Source organism: Myxocyprinus asiaticus, chromosome 5 (genome assembly GCF_019703515.2).
Source record: "Myxocyprinus asiaticus isolate MX2 ecotype Aquarium Trade chromosome 5, UBuf_Myxa_2, whole genome shotgun sequence".
Classification (NCBI taxonomy): domain Eukaryota; kingdom Metazoa; phylum Chordata; class Actinopteri; order Cypriniformes; family Catostomidae; genus Myxocyprinus; species Myxocyprinus asiaticus.
The window spans coordinates 17,445,963-17,466,928 of record NC_059348.1 but is presented as its reverse complement, the minus strand read 5'-3'; the positions used below and the strand labels follow the sequence as shown (position 1 = coordinate 17,466,928).

Sequence of the window (20,966 nt, the reverse complement as noted above, 5' to 3'; positions counted from 1 at the left end):
GACAATATATTTTCTCACCCACACTTATAATATTGCTTCTAAAGATATATATTTAAACACTGGAGTCATATAGATTACTTTTGTTTCCTTTGTGTGATTTTTGGAGCTACAAAGGGCTGATCACCATTCATTTGCATTGTTTGGACCTACAGAGCTAAGATATTCTTCTAAAAATCTTCATTTGTGTTCAGCAGATGAAAGAAAGTCATACACATCTAGGACAGCATGAGGGTGAGTAAATGAGACAATTTTAATTTTGGGTGAACTATCCCTGTTAGTGTCCTGAAAATGTCAAAATGCAAAAAATCTTAATGGTCTTAAACACATGCTTCATTTTATTTATGCAAAATATAGTTTCTTTTTTTTAATTGATTAGGGGTTAAATATGACCAGGACATTCTCTTGACAGGTTTCAATTTATGCAATTTCTTTTTACATGTTTTTTTTTTTCAATATTTCTTTTAATTTATAGTTTGTGTTGTTGCCCAATGGATAATAAGGTTACGGTAGAAGTTCTCTTTCTTGGTTTGCAAAAACAGCACTATAAAATATTTGAGGCCCCACGTGTGCCTTTCCAGCAAATGTGATCCCATAGGCTCTTTGGTTAAGAGACACTTTCTTATACAAAAATAAATAACATTTGTATGCCTATATGCAAATAGAAGGTTTTAATAGTTTTCATGCCTTATAATAAAGCTTAAAAACAGACAGATCGTAATGGACACCAGCTGTTTTCCTGATTATAAAATGTGATGCTTCCAGTGTTTTACTAGGAGATAAAATGCACACTATATAATGGGGTTTATAGTGCTCTGGAATTTGACTTTCTTTTTACAAACCTACAAATCCATCAAAACAAGAACCAAATACAAAACATTAATGGATTAATGGTTTATGGTCTTGGTTCTCTACCAGGGGAATGGGGCCCATTAAGGGGGCTTCAGCAAACTTCCAGGGGGGCCTCAAGTTCACTTCAAATTATTAAACTAATAATACTGAAATATAACTTTTAATGTTATAATGTTGTATGCCATAATGTAGAAACTGACAGTTCCTGAAACATCTGGTATCAGATATGCCTGTAGAGACAAAACGGTTGAGAACCACTGGTTTATGCAGTTAGATCTGAAGTGTCCAAATCCTGGGTTTTAATTTGAATGAAGTGAGCAACAGGCAAAGTGAGTGCTAACACAATAACATTTGATTAATTGCTTTGAGAGATACGTTTTAGTTCTTCAACTGGATTAATTTTACTCGACTCATTAAGGCTCACATGCCTTGCTATAGTTAAAAAAAAAAAAAAAAGGCAAGATTTGCAATTCAAATGTGCTGCTATGCTGAATGAACTTTTCAAACAAATTTGTTTTGGGTACAAAACTCAGGGGACTGCTCAAGTAAATCTTAGTATTGGGAGATAAATAGCAACTCACGCCCGCCCAAATTATATTGCTCTCAAAACTGCCAGTTCCTTTATATATAGTCCTATAAGAAATGGGTCCTGATTAATTTCTTTATATTTTAAGGAACTAAAACTGCAATTATATATATCTGTTATTTTATTTGATAAGTTAAACTAGTTAATATTTAAAACTCAAGCATTTGGCAGACACTTATCTAAAGTGAATGCATTTAAGGTATACGTTTTCATGATCTTGGTGTAGCTAGTGCCATGCTCTGCCACAAGAGCAACTCTGTGTACCTAAGTCATGAGACTACAATTCACGGAGAGAATAATGAGCCTCTTTATTGTCAAATGGGCCAAATGCTACATGGAACATTTAAGTTTTTAAGATTTTAAGACCCGCCTTTGAAGAGGACTTCACAAAAAGAAGTACTTGATAAAACAATATACAATTAAATTAACATTTCACAAACTAAAAAGTGCTTTTATATTACTGAAAAGGTAGGTGAAGAGAACAAAGTTAAACTGCACACATATGTTAGCATAACATAATTGGCAGACTTAATGCAGCACTTGTATCTTTTAGTCCACAAGTAAATTACTAATCGATGAAGAACATCTAACACACACATTTTGAACATACTAGGGAAAAAATACCTGATAAAGAATACATGTAAAGAACCCATGTTTTGTAAACACCACCACCAGTAAAATACTGATATGGTTGGAGCCTACAACCGTCCAAACAGAGAGTCGCGTCACGTATCGAATTCACAAGTCAGATCCGAGACCAGCATTGATAAGAGTAGTTTTTTCTTTCCAATAAAATAAGCGCAAAAGCAACTGATCATTCAACGGCTATCTCTGCGTTAAATACTCAGAAGTTTAAATCAGGTCAGCGACATTCATGGGCATCTCTTCAACAGTCGTATTGTAAAATGTCTCAATGTCTCGAAGAATCCTTTTGTCTTCTTCAGTCACAAAGTTGATGGCAACGCCTTTTCTGCCAAACCGACCTCCACGGCCAATCCTGGGAAGGGACATTGATAGTGAAATGGTCAGCATTAAATGCATCACCATCTGAGATAAAGGCACAATCACCTGTAATTTTACTCACCTATGGATGTAGTTCTCTCGATTTGTTGGCAAGTCATAATTGATGACAAGTGAAACTTGTTGCACATCAATTCCACGTGCCTGAAGAACAGCAGTTTCAGGTCAGTAATGCAAACCTACTGAAGTCCCTGTCCATATATGGTACTTTGTGAGTTTTATGTCCTAAAAGTAACTATGCAGAAGCAAGTATTTTAACAAAAGCAGACAAGTGTTGTGCCAGATTGTCAAGTAGGTACCTTCAGAAGTTACACCTTCAAAACCTTAAAGTAACACCTACTCACCAGCAAATCTGTAGTTATAAGCACTCTGCTGGAGCCAGACCTAAACTCTCTCATGATTATGTCTCGCTCCTTCTGGTCCATGTCTCCATGCTGAAAAGCAGTTTTAGCACTTTAATACAAGCCAGCTTAAGACATGCTCACTGATAAACTCTGGACAAGTATGATCAGTCATGTTTAAATAATCTCTCCATGACAAGTCAGTCCCGAAAGATGGTAGGCCATCATTTCATACTTGATCCAAGCATCATCTAAGCTAGACCATAATACACATTGTGTCATTTACTCAAGGCAATCCTCACTATTGACTGTAGGTCACTGGACAAACATCCTAATAAGTTTTGCAGTTCTGGCATGGCTTACCAGAGCAGACACAGTGAAATCTCTTGCATGCATCTTCTCAGTCAGCCAGTCGACCTTTCTCCTTGTGTTCAAGAAGATAACAGCCTGGGTGATTGTAAGGGTCTCGTAGAGGTCACAAAGTGTGTCCAATTTCCACTCCTACAGGGTCATAAGTTAATTAGTACCAGAGAGTGCCAGCGCTGGAAGTCATCCTACATGAACACTGTGGGTTCCTGTCATGTGTGGCACAGAGTCTTGAGACCCAGGACACTGGACATTAAGAAAGAGGTCCTTCCTGGACTCATTTCCGACCGTGTGCTTTTGCTCTTCCTTCTTTGAGATTTACCAGTACTAGCATGAACACCGGCGCTAGACCCAAAGGTCTTGAGCTGATGATTTTAGCATGGTGCTTTTAAAAGAAGGGACTGAGATAACACGTGCACAAGAAAGCTTAACCAGTGTCTCACCTCTCGTTCAACATTGATGTAAAACTGCTTGATACCCTCCAAAGTCAGCTCCTCCTTTTTCACCAGGATGCGGACAGGTTCGCGCATAAATTTGGTGGTCACCTCCAACACATCGGCAGGCATGGTGGCTGAAAGCAGCACAACCTGGTCAAGCAAGCAATTATTTTAGCATTATCACCTCAAATACAAGAACGCACTATAAAAAAACAAATATTAGGGCTGTCAATTAAATTGAGTCGGGTTAATTACATGATATTCTGACCAATTATTCACATTACATCACATTATAGTAAGTCCCTAAAATAATAAAATAAATATATAAATTATATTATTAGTGTTATTATTGATAGAACTTATAATACATATCACAACTATAATAATTCAACAATTAAAATGCATGACATTGGGGCAGGCAAGTAAAAAACTGATAAGACAAAACAAAAAGTGCCTTTCAAAATTCAATATATTATTTCCATATAATTATTCCATTTATAACATAAGCCTATCATTGGCCTACAGTCAACAGCAAAACATTTGAGATTTATTGTAAGGGCTTTTCTAAGGATGTCAATGTACACAGGGTTGGGAGGGTTACTTTTTTAAATGTAATCCATTACATATTAGTGATTACTTAAATGTAATCAGTAACAATCCAATTACAGCAATATGAATGTAATGTAATCAGAACACTTTACTTTTGGATTATCACAAGGGGACATATGTAAATAAAGTCAAGATAAATGATCTCTAAAACTTTAAATTATGCCTTGAATGCAAACAGAACATGTTTGAGTAATTCGCACTATTCATTAACTTCAGACTGTATTCAATAGGTAGATCACACTTATCATTAGTACTGTCGTAATTAAATACTGAAGTGTGTCTTACCTCTGCTTGCTCATGAATTAAGCATAATCAGCTAACAGTTTATGGCTGATTTCTACGTTTAAGGAGGATTTTAAAAGGGAAAAAGTTTTGATTCCAAAAACAAAAACTTGTTTTAAAGAATAGAACAAAACAGATTTAAACTTGTCTTTTCAATTACTTACTCCTAATTACTATAAGTGTTGAACATGTTACTTTTGCCAGAATCTCTCCCTCACCCAGATATTTATACTGTTCTCAACAATATCAAAATCAGATAAATTCATTGAACTTTCTTTCCTAAGAAAGTAACACATTTTCAATTAATTTGGTATGTGTGCAATTTGGATTCGTTAATAATGATCAGGGATGCAAAATCATGAGTTGACAAATGAGAGAAAGTCATAGCAGGTGTTCCGGGGGTATTTTTCAGTTGATTTTTGTATTGTTGTATTCAAAACTTTTTTCTTAAATTAAGGTTTAAGTACCGTTCACCTGGGGGAGGGATCATTTTTTCAGCATCAATACAGAACAACATACAGGATGTTCTGGCTAATATAGTACAGTTCGCATTTGCAACCATGCAAACCAAGGGATTTCTACGTCAGTATTGGCAGCTCTTCCTGCTCCCGCTAAATGATGAGGGCCACGGATTTCTTTGAGCACCAAGGCTAACTCATTTTAATATTAACTACTTTTAGCTAACCTAGGTAATGTGATTTCTGTATGGCTCTTATTACCTTCAAATTCTCAGGTCCTTGGATAATGAGAGCATCTTCGCAGCTGGACGGCATAAATTCCACTGAACTTTAAAGCTAGGGTGTGCAATCTTTTCCAGAAACATTTTTTGTTATACTGGTTGAAAGTCTCTTCACATCCTGATAGCAATGAATAATTTAAGTGGTCTAAATGTAAAAATATATATATCTTCTGTGGAAGGGACAAGACTAAAAAAAAAAAGATCGACCAATCATTGCATTCGGTCCGAATGTAATGATAGGATGTCCTTCCTGTCTGTCAATCTATATTTGCATACCGCCACGTAACTTGATCGCGCAGACAATCACACGTCATCAGCGCGGGTTCCTTGACACTGTGCAGAGCGAGCGCGAGAATGGAAGGCGAACCGCAGCTACCTTATGTTGTTTTAAGGAAACAAGAAGAGACAGTGTTTGAAACGACTACAACGAAAAAACGTCTGGATCAAGAGCGTGCTAAATGCAGAATCAACATTGCCGTTGCTTTTCCACGCTGGAGGCAACGGCGGAAATCAAAGTGTCTGAAAAATAATGCCATGGTTGCTGTTTTTCTTTTGGACAGGTAATTACGTTGTTTGATTTATTTGATATATTTTGTTAATGTAATGAAGTATTTAGCTCATGTAGTTTGTGTACCTTTATGAATTCTAAACGCTAACAGCAGCTATGGTGTAAAATGAAACTATTTTTATGTTTTCAAATTTACGAAAACACTGCAACATCCACAATGTCAAAACTAGTGCCCGACTGATATCGGTCAGCCGATATTAGCCTTTCACCGATATATCGTATCTGCGTATATTTTAAATGACTTTTTCTGAACATATAATGCAGAAAACAATGCTTTAGAATTGGTGTCATAACGTAGTTCGTCCAGCAGAGCGCGCTCCGACTCCATTGTTTACAGAGCTGAACTGACAGTGGCTCTGCAGATGGCGGAATTAAACAGTGCGTTAAATTGCTAGCTAGATTGTGAAATACATACTGGAAAGTTAATTAAAAAAAATGACCTCATCATTTTATATAACGTTAACCCTGTCCCTGACAACCATGTCACTCATGTTTATCACTTCTGTTTGCTGTTAGCCAGCTATAGTTTGTCAGTGACGTAGCAGATTGAAAGGTAAACAGAGCATCTTTTTGCAGCTCAGCAGACAACGGCACCATTAGATCGGTTTCATGCTGAAGAGCCGCTTAAAAGTACGCTTTTTTTCTCTCTCGTAAATGTAAATGAGTGTAAATGCCAACACCATCATATATGTCGAAAGGACTGATGCCCGTTAACCAAAATATGAGCTCATTGATGTCATGAGTCTGCTTTTTTATTCCGGCCGGAGGCTGCCGTGAATATTTAGATTATACTTAGGGTTATATCCTACATAAATTTAATGGTGCAACGCTCATATTTAGTAGAGCGTAATTTGTGACTTAGTGCCCATTTACGCCACAACTAGTCTAAGTTGTAACGCTGGTGCAACCGGCCCCTGATGCTTTAGCAATTTATTTTATTTAAATGGTCAGCCATTGACTTATACTAAACATACAGTACTGATGTTTATTAAGCTATTTATTTTATATTTATTCTTTATTTTAATGGTGGGCAATTGACATACTAAACAGTACTGATTTTTTAGCCATTTATTGTATTTATTCTTTATTTAAATGGTCAGCCATTGACTTATACTAAACATACAGTACTGATGTTAATTAAGCTATTTTATTTTTATTTATTCTTTATTTTCTGTGTGTTCATTTCTAGAATTTGTTGACAATGTATAAAATAATAATGTCAAATATTCTTTGATAAAATTATTTAGGAAAGCAGCCTTCTGAGTACTTTTGCATAGTCATACTGGTGCACAAACCACATAGAAAAGGTCTGTTTTCATTCCAGCTCAAATGAACTATATCGGTCACCATATTGGTAATCGGTGAATTTTCCCTCTCTAAAATCGGTCGGGCCCTAGTCAAAACCCTGCAGATCACCACTTGGTCAGAGAGAAGTCACTACCAGTGTCGCTGGATTTGCGACACGGGACAACAACCTGCTAGTTTTAAGTTAGCAACAGCGACAGCAATCTCATTTGTTCATACGACTTTCGAATTGTAAAAAGAAATGGCTGTGCGCAAAACCACGGCGTGGTCAATAAACGAGGTGCAGACGTTCCTCTCGTTAGTAACCGAGGAGAGGATCCAACGAGAGCTGGATGGGGTGACGCGAAACGAAAAAGTCTTTCAGGAAGTGTCTCAGCAGCTGTTGGCCGCACATGGCTACCACCGGACCTACCAACAGTGTAGGGAAAAGTTAAATTAAAAAAAACTTAATGACTACAGAACCATCAAGGACCAAAACAGCCAGAGTGGTTCAAACAGAAGAAAGTGGAAGTGGTTTGAACAAACGGACGCTATCTATGGCAAAAGACCGGCAAGCAATGTGAGGGAGAGTGCCCTGGACTTGGCCACAGAGTTTATGGAGTCCATGATGGAGGATGGTATGTTTTGTTACGTTAACTCTACATTCTGCTTGAAAGCTTCACTTTTAGTTATACCCTCCATTGCTCCTTTGTAGTGCGTTTATCGCATTTAAGATGTCACGGGACTATGACGATCAGCCTATAATTCCACCCACATTGAGTCTGCACTAAACTGCATTGGAAAAGCAAGCTCAGAAAAGAGAGCAGAGTTGAGTCGAACCGTAACGTGCAGTGGAAAAGTGCCAAAATACAATACAGAATGTATGCATTGAATTAATGTTGCTCTGGACCTTGAAACACAAGCCACTGGACATAAAGAAAGAGGGCTAGACCTCTTTTCCGGTATCATTTCCAGTGCAGGGCTAGTGCTCTTCTTCCACATTATACTCTACTAGCATGATTGCATATAGCAGGAGGACCTGGACTCTAATTTTAGCACAGTTCTTTTGAGTGAAAGACGAAACAATACTCTGGCATCAGGGTCTTGACTTACTTGTATATTTGTGCTTAATTTTTGGAAAATCTCATAAATTTGATCCTTGAACCCACGGCTCAGCATTTCATCGGCTTCATCAAGGACAAACATCTTGATCCATTTGGGAGCTGTATTGAAAGAGAGAAAAAGTTTTCCTGATATTCAAAAACAAATTTAAATCATCAGACCAGCTCGTCTTGGCAAGCAGCTTGCAACCAAGTTGGTCAAACATATGATCAGTTAAGTTAGAAATCTCTCCATAACAGGTCAGTCCCGAAAGATGATATACCATCACTTCATACTTGATACCAGCAGATACACTTTAAAGCTGAAGTGTCATTTTTTCCCTTCATAAAATACATTCTATCCAAACTAATTAAGTAGAGACAACATTTAAGAAAGCTGTACATTGATTTCCACAAAGTGTATTAAAAAAAAAAAAAAAAGTTTCAAATAGCTTTTTTAACTCTTAGGGGAAAATGACACTTCAGCTTTAAAAGCAAGCTTGCATGTTTCAACCTAAATAATTTGCATCGTCTACTTACACAAGTACCTCCTGTTCAGCATGTCAAACACACGGCCCGGTGTGCCGACGACAATGTGCGGAGCTTCGGCCTGCAGTTTTTGCATTTCGTTCCGCACGTTGGTACCTCCAATGCAAGCATGACAAGAAGCACCCATGTAGTCACCCAGGGCCAGAATAACCTTCTGAATCTTCAGAGAAAAAAAAAAAAAGAGGTGGATGGGGTTAAATTAAACGCTCTGTATCCTCATGTACTAAAGCGCTTGCTGCCAGTTTTTTTATGCACAAACAGTGGACAAGTATGATCAGTTGAAAAGTGGTCATCTCCATAACAGGTCAGTCCTGAAAGATGGTATACCATGGGGTGCACTGATCGATTGGCCACCGGTCGAAATCAGCCGATATTCCTCTTAAATCCGTGATCGGCTGATCGTGCCTAGATTTAGGGCTGATCTTTTTTGCAGCATGCAGGGAATCACACATATACTGCTCCTCTAATGAATGAGCGCTTGCTCAGCCCTTGATGCATGACAGTGTGGCCTCTGGAGGATGAATTGTTGGCAATTCTAAGCATTCACGAATTAAACTTTCAGACACTATGTAATTCACATGAATATTCCATTGTTTTTAAAAATGTGTAAGAATATGTTTTCTAGAGTCATTACGGTAGTTATTCTGACTCACTGCACAGTGAGCAGGAAGAGGATAAAGAGACTGCTAACGGGTATAAAAACAAATAAAATAAACATACAAATCTGAGTACATGTGATGTAACGAGTCGTCATAATCGGACATTGTGTGGAGTGATAGAGACTGTTTGTGCCTTCATGAGCGCTTTTAGCTTTACTCTCTTCAACGTGCTCTCAGCGCTATTCTGTTAGGATCCCAATTTAAATCAGATTAATGTTGGTCACAATACCACTAATAACAGATGTAACCATTTAACCTTCAATAACGGCACTGCGTCTTCACGCATTTGCTTAATAATTAGTGATTTGTATCAGCAAAATGCCAAAGACAGTAAACCAATCATAGATATTAATGATTTCTCACTGGAGCAGTTTTGAAGCTTGTAATGGATGCGTCTTATTTTTGAACAAGTCAACGGTGCGTGACACTCTCATGGTTTTGACTGCTTATCAGTATGTCACAATGACCTTTTGATATTGACAACAGAACTTAGGCGTTTCAAAAAAATACATGTTAACAATTCACAATTAATGTAATTTTGGTAACGCCTTATAAAAATGTTTCATTCTTTAACATTAATGCATTAGGTATCATGAAAAAACAAAGAACAATATTTTTACAGCATTTATTAATCAGTGTTAGTTAATAAAAATACAATTGTTCATTGTTAGTTCATTAACGTTAACTAATACAACTTTTAAAAATGTATTAGTACATGCTGCAACATTAAATTAACTAGTTTGTTAACTACAGTAATGTTGTTAATGTTAACAAATGGAACCTTTGTAAAGTGTTACCGTACTTTTACTGTGTGGGGCATAAACATAACTGCAGCATATTACTTGCAAAAGTGTGGCAAAGAGCACTTTATTTAAAAAAAAAAAAAAAAAAAAAAAAAACGGGAGATCGGTATCTGACTCAAATTTCCTGATCGGTGCACTACTAGTATACCATCACTTCAAACTGGTCCACGGTTCTAATTTTTTATTTTTTTTTTTTCCCTCTCCAAACAGCCTCTGCAAGTCACTTTGCTATATAACAGCCAAACCATTAAAGGGTTAGTTCACCCAAAAATGTAAAAAGTATTTTTCGGCTCTTTAGGTCCATACAATGTAAGTGAATGGGTGCCAACATTTTGAAGCTCCAAAATCTACAGAAGTGCAAAATAAAAGTACTCCAGACGACTCTGGTGGTTAAATCCTTAGATGGGTGTGGGTGAGAAATGGATCAATATTTAAATCTTTTTTTTACTATAAATTCTACTCCCTGCTCAGTCATTTTTTTTCTTTTTTGGTGATTCACATCCTTCTTGCATATCACCCCATCATATCACTTCAGAACACATGGATTTAACCACTGGAGTTATATGGATCACTTTTATGCTCCCTTTGTGGACTTGAGTTTAAAAATGTTAGTACCCATTCACTTATATTTTATGGACCTACATAGCTGAAATATTCTTCCAAATATCTTAACCTGTGTTTTGCAGAAGAAAGTCATACACTGATATGGCATGAGGGTGAGTAAATGAGAATTTTCATTTTTGGGTGAACTATCCCTTTAAATCTAATTTCCAACCACTAACACAAAACACTCATGGCCATAACAGAAAGACTGATCATTTATCCTGTCAGAGTTTCTGGCTAGAAAATGACTTCCAGCCGAATAGTTAATAAAGTTATGCAAATAAAAGTCCACATTTATACACTGATGTTGTAGGAAGAATAGCAAAAAAGTACCTTGAATCAAGCTACTTCCAGAATATGCCGCCTTGGTCTGAGACACACTTAAGTTTATCATGACCTCAGGTACAGCATACCTGCTGAGCAAGCTCTCGGGTTGGTGCCAGGACCAGAGCCTGAGTCTCTTTCTGTTCAATCTCCAGCTGCTGCAGGATTGAAATGGCAAATGTGGCCGTTTTTCCAGTTCCCGACTGGGCCTGCGCGATAACATCATAACCTATAGAGAAATAACCGACAATTTTACACTTCTGCAGTATGCTATTGGTTTCAAATCTCTAGACTATAAACATACAAGAACATCCAAGCAACAGTGTCTGTACCTTTTATGCAAGGAATTATCGCTCTCTGCTGGATGGCGGAGGGTTTCTCAAAACCATAGGCATAGATTCCACGAAGGAGAGTTTCCTTCAAGTTCATATCATCAAAATTGTCTGTAATCTCGTTCCAGTTGCTCTGTAAAAGATTGTTTTTTGATTGTATTGGATTTTATTGCCATATCAGCTTCAAAGGCTATTGCATGGCAAATACAAGTAACCAAACAATTGATAATGCAACACATTTTGAAAAAATAATCCACAGAATAAAGTAAAGGTTTGCTCTGTAAAAAAAAGTATACATTTTTTTTTTTGCATGCATTGGCTCATTAGTCATCTAGCTATCTCTTATCTAAAGTGGTAACAACTCATTTATTACATGCCCATGGAGTAACCTGAGGTTTATGGCATAAAGGCAATATGCTTCCTTTAAATGTCAGACTGACTGCATTTACGAGACAAGCGCCACAACAATGTTGTAACTTCCAGTAGGAAGTTCTGGATTTTCTTTGCGCACCAACTTTTATATCCACTTCACCCAAAAATGAAAATTCTCATCATTTACTCACCCTCATGCCATCCCAGATGTGTATGACTTTCTTCAACAGAACACAAGATTCTTAGAAGAATATCTCAGCTCTGCTGGTCCTCACAATGCAAGTGAATGGTGACCAAAACTTTGGAGCTCCAAAAAAGTTAATCCATATGACTCCAATGGTTTAATCCCTAATCGCTTTTAAGTGACAGACCAAAATATAACTCCTTTTTCTATAGGAATCTTGACATCAGCAGTCTCTTTGGCAATCATGATTTCAAGCTCAATTACACTTCCTAGCACCATCAGAGACAGTTTAGGAGGACCACTGTTATTAAAATGGGAGAAATTGGAACACCCAACGGATGTAGAGAAGTCCCGTCTCACAGGTAAAAGAGCACTGAAAGGGACTGTGGCACCATCTAGCACTCTGCAAATGCGTCAAGCACTAGGAAGTGTAATCAAGCTTGAAATCGCGATTGTGCCAAGAGACTGCAGTGGCAAGATTAACAGTGAAAAAGTAGTTACATTTTGGTCTGTTCTCACCCACACCCGTCATATAGCTTCAGAAGACATGGATTTAACCACTAGAGTCGTATGGATTACTCTTATATTTCCTTTGTGATTTTTGGAACGTCAAAGTTTTGGTCACCATTCACTTGCATTGTATGGACCTACAGAGCTGAGATATTCTTCTAAAAATCATTAAAGTCATACACATCTGGAATGGCATGAGGGTGAGTAAATGATGAGAGAATTTTCATTTTGAGTGAACTATCCCTTTAAATGTGCTATCTTTGCCATTCATATTCTTGCAACAGTGCTAGAAGAGCTTCCAGACTTCAGAAGTGTACAAAAGACAATTACGGTAAAATAAATTAAACAGCCTAATGCCCACTCCCTTTCAAGCTTGTGTGTGGGAACATTGCAGGAGGATCTTAAGGCAGTAATAGTTCATGGATTGTGTTTTGTGGTGTTTGAACTGGCACAGGTTTTTCCCAGCAGAGGTATTTAACTAATGAACCCCTCCACCCCACTAGTCTCCAAAGCTTGATTTACAAACCTCGATGATACCATCAGGCTCCATTCCTTCAGGCCCTCCATGGTCTCGATCTCGTGAGCTAAAAGAAGAGACAGCATGAACTTTTGAGTATTAACAGCTAAGAGTACTGCAGTTACTCCAGACGAGTATTGCATTGCATAGTGCATAACTTCAATTTCTAGAAGAGGCGCGTGCGGGTGAGCACATATTCCAAAAATACCATGTGGAAATGAATAAGACTTTGAATAGTCGTGTTAAATGTCGACATCATGACTTAAATGTCTACTTCACAGCACATGTCCAAATCTGTTACAAAATATTCACTGAATAAGCAATTTGTACACTTTTAATCTAAGAGCAAGCTCGAACGACATTATACTAAATACACTGACATGCCATGATCTCCATAAAATGGAAAAATCGCACTAACTCTGACTTCACAACAACTTACAAAAGGGTTTAAAAGTAAAGGAAATGAAGGCGTTGAACGCAAGGCCTCAAGCATGGAGGCCACGCGTTAGATTTCAGGGTGGGCGTAGTTAACCTAGTTAACGTTCATATTTCAATCCTTAATAAAAGCCAACCATGCTGACCCTACAAAAATGAAGGTGTAAATAACAACTAGATTAGTCTGAGATGTACGCAAGCACTGAATATTCTGTAATCAGACGCAGCTAGCGCGCGTTAGCCAGCTGTGCGTCCTCAGGCACACGTCAAATCCACCGCACAGGTGTTTATAATTAGTCCAAAGCTGCTCTACCTCAACGATACACATACACTCACAGTGCCAAACATCAAATGATTTTAGTTACGTGTCACAGTAGATTCTACCTGTTGTAATCAGCAGAACCGCTAGACATGGTCCGTTCGCGACTTCGGAATTCACTTGGAAAGGAAGAGCATGTGAATCTCAGTCGATTTTATCTAACCGGGACTACTTCTGGACATTTCCAGTGAAACTGCAAAAACATTAAAATCGTGAAGTGCGCTTTACTAGCCGCGACAAGTTCAAAGTAAGTTCAATACGTGTAAATGTTAGGCGTGTTTATTTCAGTTATGTCGATGTTAAGCAGAGCTGTGAGCAGTGGCATGGGACTATATGGAGACGCGCACGGATATTGCAGCATTGAAAGGGAGTTGTCAGTCGCTACGGGGTCTCCACATTTCTGGCCTTGAAACTGGCCTGACTTTAATACTTGTGGGTGTTTTTTTTATTTTATTTATTTTTTTTTTTTTACCTTTTTTCTCTCTCGAAAGGCACCAGTTCATTAGGACCATTTCGAAACGTAATAATAATTTAATTTGTAAATGACTGTTGGGGACAGTGCATTCACATAGAAATGAGAGTTTAAATGTTTTGCCCATCTTTAGCATGTGCATTATGTGAAGAGGTTGTCAAGAAACTGAAAAAAAAAAAAAAATGTAAATTGTTAATTAAGTGTAAATTCTTCAATAAAAATCCTAATTTTATGGCAAAATTAAGCAATATTTTGAAACAATATCTGTGTCTGAAAACAAAAAAGCCTGGAAAACACTAGTTTGTTGTGCTTAATTCAAGATTCTTAGTTGATATGTATCGTTTATTATAATTTATTATTAGTGATAAAACTTTAAAATAAGGTTCCATTTGTTAACATTAGTTAATGCATTAGTTATCATGATAATGAACACTATTTAATTTACTGCATTTTTCAATCTTTGTTATGCTAGTTTACAGAAATACAATTGTTCATTGTTAGTTCATATTAGTTCATATTAATTCATAGTGCATAAACTTATAATAGCAAATACAACTTTTGATGTAAAAAATGTAGTAGTGTATATTGAAATTAACAATAATCAAGATTAATAAATGCAAAAGTATTGTTTATTGTTAGTTCATGCAAACTAATGTAGTTAACTAATGTCAACAAATACCTTTTGTACCGTTCATAATTCTTATGAACATATTTTTTATTTATTTATTACGATTAATTGTTTTATTTATTTTTTAAACTCCTGACCTTTGAATACTTGTACTCTTGTTTTGTTCTGTTGTTCCACTATATTGTAATTATACTTGTTCATTATTAAAGAAATACAAATGTATATATGAAGTGGTGCAAAAACTGGCATCATATTTAAGGTGATTTAATACATCTATATGTTCATTATAAGACAAATATGTGCGCACAAATTCTTTCTTCTTTAGAGACTGGACATAATGGGTATTCTTGAAATAACTTTAAGAATATGCAGTATTCCCTCATTTAAAGAAGTGCACTATTATGGGCAACAAAGTTATAGAAGACATAAACTGGAGATTCACGTGATGTGATAAAAAAAAAAAAAAAAATCACAAAGACTAGTCTTATCAACACCTCAGAAACTAGTGAATACAATTTAGCCAACTACCTTTCATTTGCCATTTAGCTCTATTGAGAATTTTTGATTGTGAGTTTCGGAAAACAGTAGATAGAAATATTTACTAAAATTGGACTGTGAGCATGCCTTGCAAATTATGGGGAACAATAACAAGTCTATTTGCAAAGTCTGGCCTGCAAATATTGTATCTACAAAATGCTGAATACAAAAGAAAGGTAGATGACACACACACACACACACACACACACACACACACACACACTACATATATATATATATATATATATATATATATATATATATATATATATATATATATATATATAATTTTTATTTTTTTCTTCCCAAACATGACAGATTTATACACATGAGGAAGTATATGTGCATTCATATAATAATGTTAACAATGTGCATAAAGTATTTACATTCAGAACAACAAGACCACATTTTTTTGTAAAAATATTGGGGTAAAATACTTCTACTACTACTACTACTACTAATAATAATATGTTCAATTTATAAAGCACATCACATCCATTGCAATTGTATTTAGACATATGGGGGGGGGGGGGGGGTTGATAGTTTGAAGAGAAATAGCTTCTTATATTCTATGGGTGCATTGTGCCTTTTCAATATCCATTTTATAGTGGTTACTAATACGCAATTTCTGTTTATGAATAATCAGCGCTTTGGCGAACAGCTGACTGCGGTACAAATGGCACTGCGCATGAGCGGAAGTTGGTGCAGGACGGAGAGGGATTGCGGAAGAGGGAATCTGGAAATCACAAACATGGTAAATGTAAAAAAACAAAAAACAAATATGTAGCTTATTTGCGTTACAGTCACAGAGTATCAATAAACCGTTACGACGGACCACACTCAGTTATGAGGACATTTTCACGACACTATTCCTTTAATATTGCCTCGCAGAAGAGTTGGTTTATTGATTAGTGATTTGTTAAGACAGCTACACAGAGCAGGTAGCTTTGAGCTAGCGAGGTAAAGCTGTGACTGAGCAGGGCTGACAAGTTAATGTTATAAATCACAAGCCAGTTTAATGAGCCATAGTGAAGGGTTATTTGTGTGTTAAAAAACCTTATGCAAACAGTGTGAAATGCTGCTGAAAAGCAGTTGAACAGGCGAAGCGTTTGAATGCAGCATTCGTATTATATAACTTGTATTCACACATATAGGACAAGTTAATTATTTGCATTGCTTATAATTTCATATAAAACCCAATTAGGGCCAACATATGCCACTGTGATATGTTTTAACACAGACTGTGAATGCACCCAATGGCATGGCACTGTACTAGTGACTTTGAGTTGTAAACTTGCAGTTCTTTACATCATAAAACACATTGTGTTTATATAACAGAAGGTCTCGCCATGCTTTTCTCCTTACAGAACAAGCTGAAATCCTCTCAGAAGGATAAAGTTCGCCAGTTCATGATCTTTACCCAGTCAAATGAGAAAACAGCACTGAATTGTTTGTCTCAAAATGATTGGAAACTAGAGGTTGCTACGGACAACTTTTTCCAAAACCCTGACCTCTATGTACAGGCGCTAAAGGGAACGTTAGACCGGAAAAGGTTAGAACAGCTCTACAATCGCTACAGAGGTAAGCCTTTTGGAGCACATCTTTGTGTTTTTGGCATACGAGTAGAGATTCATTATAAACACACCAAAGCATACTCAATATGTTTCTTCTATAAATAAGATTCCTGCTGTATGATGCAGTGTGAGAAAATAATGTGGTTATTTTAACAGACCCTCAAGATGATAACAAGATTGGTATAGATGGGATCCAACAGTTCTGTGATGACCTGGGTCTCGATCCAGCAAGTATAAGTGTACTACTAATTGCTTGGAAGTTTCGGGCTGCAACACAGTGCGAGTTCAGCAAACAAGAATTTATAGAGGGAATGGCTGAGCAAGGGTAAATGTATTTTATGCTTGACTTAGATCACATTAAAGCTCCTTGAACATGGCTCAACTGTAGGAATTTGTTTCCTTCTGGCCCATTTAGGCCAATAGATCATATTTCTACTTACCCAGGGCCAGAACTAAAGGGATAGTTCACCCCCCCCCCCCCCCAAAAAAATAAAATAAAAATAAATGGTAAACTTCATGAGAGAGTGGAGTCCAAGTGGTCTGTCGTGTGACAGAATAAAGACATAATCTCACGTTCTCCACTCGGTTGAGACATCCAGGATAAACGCACCATTGTGAGTAAAGAAACAGATGAATACAGATCTAAATCAAAATCAACCAAGCTACTGTACAGTGTTCCTCCATCTCACTTGTAAACAGCGCTGCTCTTCCGGCTGTGACTCACTTGCCTCAGTTCTCGGGGGCTCTAGGAAAATCTAGGGGGGCAATGACCCAGCCCAGCCCCACTAAAAATTATTTTAATTTAAAATTGTATTTATTTTTACTTTTTTTTTAAAATGTATTATTATTTGCTATAATAGCTGGAATTTATACTACTATAATGCAACTATGAAAGCCATGAATTCATACACTTGTAAGAAAAACAATTGCATTTGCTACAAAACATTGCAGAATTTTACAGAACAAATGTACAAAATTATTATTTATTTTTTTACAGTAACCTGTTATCAGTCTGTGAAAAGGGTTTATCACAAAAATCCAAATGTTTATGTTGATGTAAAAGCACATTTATATGGTCAGTGAAAGTGAGATGCAGCATTGGTGCACTACGGGAAGTGACAGTTCCATCAACTGGTCGAAACTCCTACACTGGGCCATCCTTATTGCTGAGTCCTTTTTACCAGTCATTATTTGTCATCCAGTGATTTATGGCATGTAATGCTTGGATTAATATTCATTTCATCTTTTCAAGGTGTGACAGCATAGAGAAACTCAAAGCACAACTGCCCAGGATGGAGCAAGAGTTAAAAGACCATGGGAAATTTAAAGACTTCTATCAGTTCACGTTCAACTTTGCCAAGAATCCAGGACAAAAGGGCTTAGGCATGTGTTAAGTTTGTTCTTGCTGTACTGTTCTATTGTTTGTTCCTTTAATTACCTATGAAGTTAACTGGTGTTTTATTTATTTATTTATTTTTCAATTTTTTTATTGTGTGTGTTTTATTTTATTTTATTTTATTTTTCATTCCACCAGACCTAGAAATGGCAATTGCATACTGGAATTTAATATTGGCTGGGCGTTTTAAATTTCTAGATCTATGGAACAAATTTTTATTGGTGAGTATCATCTTGTTCATGGTGGTAAGTTATACATAAAAGTGATCTTATTGGTTAAAATAATGTTTAAATACAACAGTCATCATGTTTTACTTGTACATTGCAGGAGCATCATAAGCGATCCATTCCCAAAGACACATGGAACCTTTTGTTAGATTTCAGCACAATGATCACTGATGATATGTCAAACTATGATGAGGAGGGTTGGTTTCTTTATTTGCAACTTCCTTTACTTCATCCTTTTTTAGGTGCATTCAGTAATTTTTTCTATGTTAAAAAAAGTTTTACGCTTACTTGAGATGAAGAGCCCATTCAAATCAGAAATAGAAAAATGTAGTTTTTGCATTATGCTGCATCATGCTGATAGGTGTGTCAGTGTAAATATATGACTACTGTCATACTGGCTAACACAACATTAAGAAAAATGACTGAGTGCACATTTAAATGTCCTGTAATTTAGAGATACTAATTTTGTATTCATAAGCCAATTATTATATTGAATGGTTAGGCTTATGTCAAATTTTTAGCCAAATGTTAATAATGTAGTATTTAGTGGGTAGAATTAAGTTCAATAGGAATCTTCAATTCATGGATTGTTTTATTTATTTATTTTTCCCGTTTTTATTTTTAGGCGCGTGGCCAGTTCTTATTGATGACTTTGTGGAGTTTGCGCGGCCATACATTGGCACCAAGAGTACAGCTGTATAAGTACATTCCTTCTGAGGGACGTCTGGACCTCACAGGGGAAAAAAAAAAACACACAGCTTCTGCTGAGCACAGAGGACTGAACTGAGATCTGTGTTGCCTTTTCCAAGCCCTCAGGACTGAGACATTTATACAAACCAGAGACATTGCAAAGGCATCTTTTTCTCTTCAGTCATTTAATGGTGGTTTGGGCTTTTTATCTTTTGCGCCGATTTATGTTTCGACTTAATGCAGGAACCAAATCAATCTCTGTTCATATCCAGTTGAAACAGTTCGACATGAGCAAGCTGTCACGGATTCACTGACATGTACAATGACATCTTAATCCTTTCCCAGGGCTCAGATAGGAAATTCATAATCTTAATTTTAATACTTCATGTGCATTCTTGCTTTGAATGTTTGTCTCTTTTCATTTGGTTTTTATGGAAATTATAAGTCAATGAATTTTGATTGTACTCTCTTTTTTTATGAAACATAGTAGCTGGTGTCTTGAAAGCCAGTGAAGTTTTTTTGTTTGTTTTATTGTGATAATGTACTTTTTTTTTTTTGTTGATATCCAGACAATTATTTCATATTGCTTGTTTGGTATGTCATAATAACTGAGAATATTATATTTTACAATCCTAGAAATAATATTAATTTGAACATTACCTCAGTTTTTCTTGATTAATAACACCATTTGATGTATTGATAGTGTGTTTGCAGTCCATTCAGCACTTTGATAAGTCACATAATCCATAAAATAAAATCAGGTTATAAAGTAGTTGATGAGTAAAGTCAGATGGCCTTGTAAATAATTCTTAGCATGTAAATGTCAGAAAACATTGACCCAGTGCTCCAAAAGTCTGAGTTCACATTGATTAATCTAGCTCACTAACGAAGTAAGCACAATGTGTGACTGCGTTCACTTCTTTGTAAAAGGTCAGGTTTCCTTGCTTTCTTTGAAGCACACAAGATGCTCTTTTGAACATTTTGTTATGCTGGTAATATTTGTAATTAAAACACTTGTATTAAATTAGAAAAATAGTCATATTTTCCCAAGTGGTCTCAGATTTTTGGACCCCATTGGTTGTTTCCCTGATCTCTAAATCAGTATTCCTTCATAAAAATAACCGTTTAAAGGGATAGTTCACCCAAAAATAAAAATTCTCTCATCATTTACTCACTCTCATGCCATCCCAGATGTGTATGACTTTCTTTCTTCTGCAGAACACAAATTAAGATTTTTAGAAGAATATCTCAGCTCTGTTGGTCCATACAGTGCACGTGAATGGTGACCAGAACTTTGAAGCTCTAACAAGGACATAAAGGCAACATACGATAAAAGAAATCCATACGACTCTAGTGGTTTAATCCATGTCTTCTGAAGCGATATGATAGATATATCCCTGCCCAGTAGGTGGTGATATGCACAAAGAATGTGAGTTGCCAAAAACAAAAGTGGAGATTTATGGTAAAAAAGGACTGAAATATTTGATCTGTTTCTCACCCACACCTAAAATATCTCTTCTGAAGACATGGATTTAACCGCTGAATTCGTATGGATTTCTTTTATCGTATGTTTCCTTTATGTGCTTTTTGGAGCTTCAAAGTTCTGGTCACCATTCACTTGCATTGTTTGGATCTACAGAACTGAAATATTCTT

The 20,966-nt window shown here is 36.4% G+C and overlaps 2 protein-coding genes and 5 non-coding genes across 7 annotated transcripts in view; 1 reads left to right on the top strand and 6 right to left on the bottom strand.

Moving 5' to 3' along the window:
- The window catches only part of LOC127440579 (DCN1-like protein 1), a 28,848-nt gene extending 8,764 nt beyond the window's left edge, over positions 1-20,084 (top strand). Inside the window, exons 2-8 of the mRNA XM_051697265.1 lie at positions 16,072-16,179; positions 16,793-17,006; positions 17,156-17,324; positions 18,252-18,382; positions 18,534-18,616; positions 18,723-18,819; positions 19,248-20,084. Of these exons, the coding sequence (XP_051553225.1) occupies positions 16,102-16,179; positions 16,793-17,006; positions 17,156-17,324; positions 18,252-18,382; positions 18,534-18,616; positions 18,723-18,819; positions 19,248-19,324 (849 nt within the window). The 5' untranslated portion in view covers positions 16,072-16,101 and the 3' untranslated portion in view covers positions 19,325-20,084. The remainder of the gene's footprint in view (positions 1-16,071; positions 16,180-16,792; positions 17,007-17,155; positions 17,325-18,251; positions 18,383-18,533; positions 18,617-18,722; positions 18,820-19,247) is intronic.
- On the bottom strand, positions 1,725-14,361 carry eif4a2 (eukaryotic translation initiation factor 4A, isoform 2). Its single transcript, XM_051697260.1, has 11 exons — positions 13,854-14,361; positions 13,044-13,101; positions 11,452-11,584; positions 11,209-11,348; positions 8,722-8,890; positions 8,195-8,304; positions 3,606-3,749; positions 3,160-3,297; positions 2,800-2,889; positions 2,520-2,599; positions 1,725-2,432 (listed from the first exon to the last, which is right to left on the bottom strand). Exons 1-11 carry the CDS (start codon positions 13,880-13,882, stop codon positions 2,288-2,290), a joined length of 1,236 nt encoding a protein of 411 aa, XP_051553220.1. The 5' UTR covers positions 13,883-14,361; the 3' UTR covers positions 1,725-2,287.
- LOC127441741 (small nucleolar RNA SNORD2) lies at positions 2,958-3,031 on the bottom strand. Its single transcript, XR_007897403.1, has one exon. It is a non-coding gene; the product is annotated as a small nucleolar RNA SNORD2 (small nucleolar RNA).
- On the bottom strand, positions 3,377-3,562 carry LOC127441734 (small nucleolar RNA SNORA81). The gene has a single exon (XR_007897396.1). It is a non-coding gene; the product is annotated as a small nucleolar RNA SNORA81 (small nucleolar RNA).
- LOC127441735 (small nucleolar RNA SNORA81) lies at positions 7,976-8,159 on the bottom strand. The gene has a single exon (XR_007897397.1). It is a non-coding gene; the product is annotated as a small nucleolar RNA SNORA81 (small nucleolar RNA).
- On the bottom strand, positions 8,407-8,478 carry LOC127441740 (small nucleolar RNA SNORD2). The gene has a single exon (XR_007897402.1). It is a non-coding gene; the product is annotated as a small nucleolar RNA SNORD2 (small nucleolar RNA).
- Positions 8,999-9,071, bottom strand: LOC127441742 (small nucleolar RNA SNORD2). Its single transcript, XR_007897404.1, has one exon. It is a non-coding gene; the product is annotated as a small nucleolar RNA SNORD2 (small nucleolar RNA).
- Positions 20,085-20,966: the final 882 nt, after the last annotated feature.